The sequence below is a fragment of the Dendrobates tinctorius genome, unplaced genomic scaffold (genome assembly GCF_039654945.1).
Source record: "Dendrobates tinctorius isolate UK_male_01 unplaced genomic scaffold, ASM3965494v1 ptg000017l, whole genome shotgun sequence".
Classification (NCBI taxonomy): domain Eukaryota; kingdom Metazoa; phylum Chordata; class Amphibia; order Anura; family Dendrobatidae; genus Dendrobates; species Dendrobates tinctorius.
Genome location: NW_027361685.1, coordinates 14,394,412 through 14,403,689, shown reverse-complemented (window position 1 = coordinate 14,403,689; position 9,278 = coordinate 14,394,412). Strand labels below are relative to the sequence as shown.

The 9,278-nt window shown below is 45.4% G+C and overlaps 1 protein-coding gene across 1 annotated transcript; it reads left to right on the top strand.

Moving 5' to 3' along the window:
- The first annotated feature begins 6,750 nt into the window (after positions 1-6,750).
- On the top strand, positions 6,751-8,063 carry LOC141082294 (uncharacterized). Its single transcript, XM_073566247.1, has one exon. The coding sequence runs from the start codon at positions 6,886-6,888 to the stop codon at positions 8,008-8,010; it is 1,125 nt and encodes a 374-aa protein (XP_073422348.1). The 5' UTR covers positions 6,751-6,885; the 3' UTR covers positions 8,011-8,063.
- The last annotated feature ends 1,215 nt before the right edge of the window (positions 8,064-9,278 follow it).

Sequence of the window (9,278 nt, the reverse complement as noted above, 5' to 3'; positions counted from 1 at the left end):
AGCAGAGGCTGAGCATGGGGGGGAGGAGCAGAGGCTGCGCGTGGGGGGGAGGAGCAGAGGCTGGGCGTGGGGGGGAGCAGAGGCTGGGCGTGGGGGGGAGCAGAGGCTGGGCGTGGGGGGAGCAGAGGTTGGGCATGGGGGAGCAGAGGTTGGGCGTGGGGGGAGCAGAGGCTGGGCATGTGGGGGGAGCAGAGGCTGGGCGTGGGGGGAGGAGCAGAGGCTGGGCGTGGGGGGGGAGCAGAGGCTGGGCGTGGGGGGGAGCAGAGGTTGGGCATGGGGGGAGCAGAGGTTGGGCATGGGGGGAGCAGAGGCTGGGCATGGGGGGGAGCAGAGGTTGGGCATGGGGGGAGCAGAGGTTGGGCGTGGGGGGAGCAGAGGCTGGGCATGTGGGGGGAGCAGAGGCTGGGCGTGGGGGGGAGCAGAGGCTGAGAATGGGGGGTCAGAGGGTGAGCATGAGGGAGCAGAGCCAGAGCTGGCGTGTGGTGGACGGGAGCAGAGCCGGAGCTGGAGTGTGGTGGACGGGAGCGGAGTCGGCGTGTGGTGGATGGGTGTAGGGTCAGAGCTGGTGTGTGGTGGACGGGAGCAGAGCCGGAGCTGGTGTGTGGTGAACGGGGGCAGAGCCGGAGTCGGCGTGTGGTGGATGGGAGCAGAGCCGGAGCTGGCGTGTGGTGGACGGGAGCAGAGCCGGAGCTGGCGTGTGGTGGACGGGAGCAGAGCCGGAGCTGGCATGTGGTGGACGGGAGCAGAGCCGGAGCTGGAGTGTGGTGGATGGGAGCAGAGCCAGAGTTGGAGTGTGGTGGACGGGAGCAGAGCCGGAGCCGGCGTGTGGTGGATGGGAGCAGAGCCGGAGCTGGTGTGTGGTGGACGGGAGCGGAGCCGGAGCTGGTGTGTGGTGGACGGGAGATAAAACATACCCTTTAGTAAACATACCCTTTAGGGCGGCACGGTGGCTCAGTGGTGGCGCTGCAGCCTTGCAGTCTGGGGTCCTGGGTTCAAATCCCACTAAGGACAACATCTGCAAGGAGTTTGTATGTTCTCCCCGTGTCTGTGTGGGTTTTCTCCGGGTACTCCGGTTTCCTCCCACATTCTAAAGACATACTAATAGGGAATTTAGATTGTGAGCCCCATCGGGGACAGTGATGATGATGTGGGCAAACTGTAAAGCGCTGCGGATTATGTTAGCGCTATATAAAAATAAAGATTATTATTATTATACATATAAACAATGTATCGGTGAAGTCACAAATAGAGGGGCGTGAGGAGGAATGATTCCCACTTGCAATGGCTGAACTGCAATCAGCAAGTCCCAGAATCTCTCGTGGATCTGGGAGAATCCCACAGAACCCTGCAAACAACGACTGACAGATTCTGGCTGCATATAACAGTAATGACTGGAATCTGGATGAGATTAGTAGAGTTACACTTACCACCCGGAATATGCCAGAGCAATAAGTGAGAAAAAGCACAAGCTCAGCAATTCATGAAGCAGGTGCGGGAGGAAAAGTAGATCCTGGGTCCAGGATGATCCATGCAGGACAAGGGGAAGAAAATGCCCTACAAGACCCTAAAGGGCGAACCATAGTCTATCCCCAAGACTCCACCCTGACAGTCCACAGCTCCCCCTGTGCTAAACAAGCCCTGCACTCCCCCATGGAAGAGCCCAATGTGTTTCTTCCAAGCTGAGTCATCAGGGGACTTATCCTTGTGATAGGAGGTGAGGTGCCATAGTGCTGAGCTAGAGAGGAATGGATCCCTTGCACTCCCTGTCTAAAGTTGTGAGGAACGGGAGGGGACAAAAAGGGTTAACTTTAAATAGATGATGAATTACCACTGCACATTAGGAATTCCCACAGGTGTTAACATTGAACATACCCCATATGGTGTGCATGCCATTATGTCTCCAATCAATAGAGCGTCCTACAGACACGTGTTACCCAGAGAAAGGGGGAGTATGAAAAAACATACCATGGTACTTCTGGTGGATGGAACGCACGCCAGTGTGCCATAAAGGCGCATGAGCCGCAAGAAAAAAATCCGACACCCAAATGAAGGCGGGCTACTAATTGTGTCCAATGAGGCCGAGGTGTGCGCTCCACAACCTAGTGTTTCCAGCAAGTGTAACGCACGCCAATGCCACATCCGGCAAGTGGAACGCATGCCATCGCCAAATCTGGCAAGTGGAATGCACGCCAATGCCACATCCTGCAAGCGGAACGCACGCCAACACCACATCCTAGAAGCGGAACGCACGCCAACGCCACATCCTGCAAGAGGAACGCACGCCACATCCTGTCAGCGGAACACACGCAAACGCCACATCCGGCAAGTGGAACGCACGCCAATGCCACATCCGGCAAGTGGAACGCATGCCATCGCCACATCCGGCAAGTGGAATGCACGCCAATGCCACATCCTGCAAGCGGAACGCACGCCAACACCACATCCTAGAAGCGGAATGCACGCCAACGCCACATCCTGCAAGCGGAACGCACGCCACATCCTGTCAGCGGAACACACGCAAACGCCACATCCGGCAAGTGGAACGCACGCCAATGCCACATCCGGCAAGTGGAACGCATGCCAACGCCACATCCTGCAAGTGGAACGCATGCCAACGCCACATCTGGCAAGTGGAACGCATGCCAACACCACATCCTGCAAGCGGAATGCACGCCAACACCACATCCGGCAAGTGGAACGCACGCCAATGCCACATCCGGCAAATGGAACGCACGCCAATGCCACATCCGGCAAGTGGAACACACGCCAACGCCACATCCGGCTTTGATGGCACCTTCCCTTTAAACTGCCAGGGTTTTTGTTGCAGCCACTCCTGTGCTGTCCCTGTGGTGTACATCTATGTTATGGGGCCCAAAAGAGTTCATTTGTAAAAAAAATGTTTCACTTGTTGAAACATAATAAAATGTGTCTTCTGCTTTTTGCATATTTTTTTCTTCTTACAAGAATTGTTGGAGCCAGTTTTCTTCAGAAACATTTTAATATCGGCTTTTTCTGATGTTTCTCTTGTAATATAGGAAAGCCTAAGGCCAGAAATAAACCCCATAAATCACTGTACATGGAGACTTTGGGGTCAGATCATTTCTGTCCGTTGTGTTTGTGGAAACAAAAAATCTTTTCTAAAAGCCTCAAACTTCTGTGTGTGAATCAGAGCTGAGATCTAACGTAGATGGGGAGAGGGTTAAATTAACCCTTCACGGTTGATCCAGTGATTTCCAAATTAATCCACATGGCGTTCCTAGCAACTGGGAATGACCACACGTAGACGGGGGGTCTCTGTACGGGAGGATCAAGACAGATCACTAGTCCCCTTTATTTTAGTCACTTCTTTTATAATATTTTGCTTAATTATGCAAAGTTCTCAACTACCAAAAGCATCATGGTAATGCTTCACTTTATAAGCCAATAATATTGCAAGAAAACCGGAAACTACATATATGTCCGTCATAGAAAGGAGTATAATGGCATATTCTTCAGAGTATTACACCCCAGGGTCCCTTATCTTGTACCTGATGAGGAACAGTTTGGTTTCATAACAGCCTGAACTTTTCATCCCAATTACAAAAAAATTATCTTAAAGCAACAAAAATGGAGAAACGAAACCTTCAGAAAATGGAGAAAATAAAACTTCAGCTCTGATTTTAGTTTTAACCCTTCACAACGTGATAGAAGATTACAGTGCGGGGAAGACGGGAAACATTCATATAGACGGCTGGTGGGGATGGAGGCAGTGACCGACTCTGGCCAAATCTGTCTCTAGAGCCGTAGTAGAAGATGAGGATGTCGTCCTCATCATGAAGGAGTTATTTCTCATGTCACATGTAATGAATATCTCCTGCAGTATGGCTAATGCCGATTCCAGTGTCGGTAATGAGACGAGAATTAGCGTTATGGAAGATGAGTCTATGAGGAACATGTTCAGCTGCCGACTCCGAGGAGGAAACTGCTTGTTGTCTGTGGCTTAAATATATAGGTTTTATTAGTAGATGTCAGGGAAGAAAATTAAACACTGTAAAATAATCTCATATGTTTCCCTTATTATCTCCAGTAATTGTATTATTACACAGGATTCTTATGATTTTACATCGGTTCTTCTTTTCATTCAGGTCTTTATAATATCGGATCCTCTCAGTGAAGATCTTCTACAAAAGAGAATTTTCCTGTTTTACCCATCAAGGATGGATATGGACAAAGACAAGATGGCGGAGAGGATGTTACACCTCACCCTAGAGATCCTCTTCCGTCTCACTGGAGAGGTGAGAGATTCTGATGACGTCACATTACATCATTCTTATCTATGGGAATAACAGATGGGCAGAACTGGAGAGGTGAGGACTTTGGAAATGTCTGTAGTGAGATTTATTAATGTGTCTCCATAACCAGGATTACACAGTGGTGAGAAAGACCTCTAGTGATCGCTGTCAGGACCCTGTGCCTGAGGGATGGGGAGGACTCCTGAGCCCAATCACGGGACCTCCACCTCACCCCCTGATCCATGAGGACATCAATGATCAGAAGATCCTAGAAATCATCTACAAGATGATTGAGCTGCTGACTGGAGAGGTGACACTGCTGGGAATGCTGGGACATTATACAGTAACACTATGAAGGGATCGGGGGATGACGGTATCATTGTATGTGTCAGGTTCCTATAAGGTGTCAGGATGTCGCTGTCTATTTCTCCATGGAGGAGTGGGAGTATTTAGAAGGACACAGAGATCTGTACAAGAACATCATAATGGAGGTTCCCCAGTCTCTCACATCTCCAGGTAATAGACAGGACTAAATACACACGGCCTATAATTATCTGTGTGTAAAGTATGAATTCAGTCCCTGTATGTGTTTCCTCCAGATCTATCCAGTAAGAGGACAACACCAGAGAGATGTCCCCGTCCTCTTCTTCCACAGGACTGTAACCAAGAAGATCCTAATGCTCCTCAGGATCATCAGGTAGATGGAGAGAAGGTGTCAGGAGATCTCCCCTATGATGTGTAGATGGCTGTGAAGGTCTTGTGCTCAGTCTTGTTTTATCCACCAGTATTATATGTCTTATACTTGTGTGATGAGAACGGTGGAGATGGCAGGATTAGAGCTGATCATAGATGGGACTTCTCCATCTGTCTGTGACTTTTACAATATTTGTTTCAGGGTGAAGATCTGACCCATATTAATACTACAGAGACATATGTGAGGGGTGATGAGTGGTGTAAAGAGGAGATTCCCACATATGACTACCCAGGTGAGTAGTAACCACTGAATGCAGAGAAGTCACAGATTCCTCTCAGTCACCGGCTATGGCTGCTTTATCGGTGGTGTAGTCCGGCCGTATTACCATGATCACCATTTTGCCTCTAGACCACAACATTCTCCTCCACCCAAAGCTGTTCAAATTTGTTTGGGCATTGAAAGCCCTTTTCTATAGAACTTATAACCTGGAGGATCCACCTACCCCCAGGTATTAGTGTGAGGGTGATCCCTTAAAGCGAGATCTATATGATTGCTTGTACCTGACCCAATATAGGCCGAGTGTCACACCGAACACAGAGTTAGATGTCTACTTCTTTCTTAGCAAAGGCTTTTACACAACTGAAGTTTATTCTCAAGACAAAGAGACAGGAAACGGGTGTCACACAATCTTCTGAGTAGCCAGTGTCAGTCTATGATAGGTCCATTTCAACTTCACTTCCATATATGACCCAGCATAATAGGATTGTGAATTCTGGCTGATGAATTGGGACATATATAAATTTGTAGGATAATATGCTCTAGCAAGCTATCTGTCATAAACAAATGAAAAAAAAATTAGTCCAAATTTTTCCACCTCCACATTTACACTTGGAATGAAATTAAAATTAGGGATGAATGGAGTAGCCGAATCCGAAGCCTCCCATCTGGGAAATGCTTCATCAAGAGGCAAAGCCCCTTGGACATTGGTATGCGCCAATTCACGAGCACTAGGGACAGCGCTAGTACTGGGCATTGTTCCCTGAGTTGGAGACATTTCTCCAGAAGCGCTATTTGTCTTTCATGTTGTACTGGTCCTTGTGTCTGAGAATGGACCAGAATCACTGCTCATTTCTGAGCTATCACTGTCGCTGCTACTAAAGCCCTCGAAATCCACATCGCCATCTGACACTGCACTTTCTTCAATGTCAGAACATAAAAGTGCATAAACCTCCTCTGCACTATAATACTGACGGGCCATTTTATTCGTTTTGATTTTTTTTTTTCCGGAAAAAGAAAACTCTGACATGACTGATGTGACGTGACCCAATTATTGGGGAGACAATTGAGAAAAGCCTAATTCTTTGGCCTAATCCTAACTTTAGCCTAACAGTAACTCTAACTTTAGCCACAACATTAACCATAACTATAGCATTAACTCTATCCTGCCTTATCTGTTTTTCTATTGACAAATGATGGACCTGATTGGGGACTTGTTTTTGTGAGATGAGAATTGGTATTATTTTTACCTACATAACATTGATTGGTTTCTTTTTATTCGATATTTGGGAGGCAGAATGAACCAACAGTTGAACACCACACACTACTGGTTCATCCAACAAGGTTTTCTATTAGACTGTGAACTGTCATTGTCTTGGTAAATAATTAAAGTTTTTTACATAGCTTGCCATTTTTATGGACAGTTTAAGTAGAAATATTCAAAAATATAAAACTCAAGGATATTTTATTAAAAAAAAATTGTTTATCTTGGCAGATGACTGTACCAGGAGATCAGAGGGACAGCTGACATCTTCAATTTTTAAATCTGATGATCTTGAGATCCTACAAGATACAACTGAAGTGAATGCCATTACTCCAGATATACCATCATCCATTCACAGCAAAGATCTGTCATCTGATCCTATGAAACAGGTCCCATCTCCTGATTCATTACCGACTACTAAGGAAAATCAAAGTCACAAAAGAGGCATTAAAAAACACACTGCTCCTAAAGCAAAGAAGTCATTTTCATGTTCAGAATGTGGGAAATATTTTAACAAGAAATCTCATTTTGTTACACACCAGAGAACTCACACAGGGGAGAAGCTTTTTTCATGTTCTGAATGTGGGAAATGTTTTAACTGGAAATCACAATTGGTTAATCACCATAGAACTCACACAGGGGAGAAGCCTTTTTCATGTTCAGAATGTGGGAAATGTTTTAACTGGAAATCACATTTGGTTAATCACCATAGAACTCACACGGGGGAGAAGCCTTTTTCATGTTCAGAATGTGGGAAATGTTTTAACTGGAAATCACAATTGGTTAATCACCATAGTACTCACACGGGGGAGAAGCCTTTTTCTTGTTCAGAATGTGGGAAATATTTTAACCGGAAAGAACATCTTATTAGTCACCAAAGAACCCACACAGGAGAGAAGCCTTTTTCATGTTCAGAATGTGGGAAATGTTTTAACCAGAAAGCGATTCTTGTTACACATCAGAGAATTCACACAGCAGAGAAGCCATATTCATGTTCAGAATGTGGGAAATGTTTTAACAGGAAATTTCATTTTGTTACTCACCAGAGAACTCACACAGGGGAGAAGCCTTTTTCATGTTCTGAATGTGGAAAATGTTTTAACTGGAAATCACAATTGGTTAATCACCATAGAACTCACACAGGGGAGAAGCCTTTTTCATGTTCTGAATGTGGAAAATGTTTTAACTGGAAATCACAATTGGTTAATCACCATAGAACTCACACAGGGGAGAAGCCTTTTTCCTGTTCAGAATGTGGGAAATGTTTTAACCAGAAAGCAATTCTTGTTAGACATCAGAGCAGTCACACGGGGGAGAAGCCTTTTTCCTGTTCAGAATGTGGGAAATGTTTTAACCAGAAAGGAAGTCTTAATGAACACTATAGAACTCACACAGGGAAGAAACCTTTTTCCTGCTCAGAAAGTGGGAAATATTTTAACAGGAAAGCACTTCTTGATCGCCATCAGAGCAGTCACACAGAGGAGAAGCCTTTTTCATTTTCTTAATGTGGGAAATATTTTACTTGAAAATCAACTGTTAATAAACATCAGAGACGTCACATAGGGGAGAAGCCTTTTTTATGTTCATAGTGTTGGAATAGTTTTAACCAAAACTGAATCTCCTTAAATGGGTTGTCTCTTGTCACTCCTCATGTTTGCTGACAAAAGGATAAAACTAAACTTTATTAATTCCAAATGTAAAACTATACCCATAATTTACCCCCTGAGGCTATGTGTACACGTGTGGAATTGCGGGAATTCCGGAATTCCATTCCGCGGGATATATGCAAGAAAATTCCCACCTATTTCCCGCTTAAAAACTAGTGATTTGCAAGTGTAATTAGTTTTCCAAATGCTAGCGTTTTCCAAGCGATCTGTAAGGCCTCTTTCACACTTCAGTTTTTTGCATCAGTTCAAATCCGCCAAAAAGTCATACAAGCGGATCCGTTGTTAACTGATGTGAACGGATGGCACAGGATTCGTTTTGAGACGGATCCTGAAAATGAGGAAATTTAAAGGAAACGCTGGCCGGGAGCGAGAGAGAGATTTTTTTTTTCATCCAGCACCCAGAAAGAATTTCGGGTTAAATGAGTGTCTGGAGGATCCGCCAGAGGAAAAAACGTTACAAGGTCCGTTTTGAAATCTTTGAGGATGGTGACGGACTGCAACTTTTGGCAGATCCTCAAAAAAAACGGATGCAACGGACAGCAATCCGTCACAATCCGCCATTAATGCAAGTCAATGGGGAAAAAAACGGATCCTCAAAAAAAAATTTTTTTAAAAACCTGGCGGATTGTGACTGATTGTAAAAAAACTGAAGTGTGAAAGAGGCCTAACTAATCTCCAAGCAGTGAGGGAAAAACTATGCAAATAGTTTAAATAATCAAGTAATGCTATTTGATTTCATCTTCATTCTTACCCTTTAAGCAAATACTGAATGTGGGACACTTGTTAAGTCTAAAAATAGGTTACATACCTGTATATAAAGAGTAAAGAGACAGAGGGAAAAAGCCAGAGAGATTCTGCCAAGACATCCATACATCCCAAAAGGACCAGAGACAGGACGGCAGCCATTTACATCATGGCTTCATTGCGAGGGACACGGATCTATGATTCTATATAGGAAACAACCTAGGGGTTTTCAGCCTCAGTTGGAAGAATACAGATCTGCTTCATTGACCATTGCTGAACTATGGATACGTTTCCTGACAGGTTATGATCCTCAGATCAACTAGCCTTGTTCCTTGTATGGATTCAATGGACTGCCATCTTCT

Coding starts and splice junctions, on each gene's coding strand:
- LOC141082294 (XM_073566247.1), top strand. CDS start 6,886: ATGAAACAGGTCCCATCTCCTGATTCATTACCGACTACTAAGGAAAAT.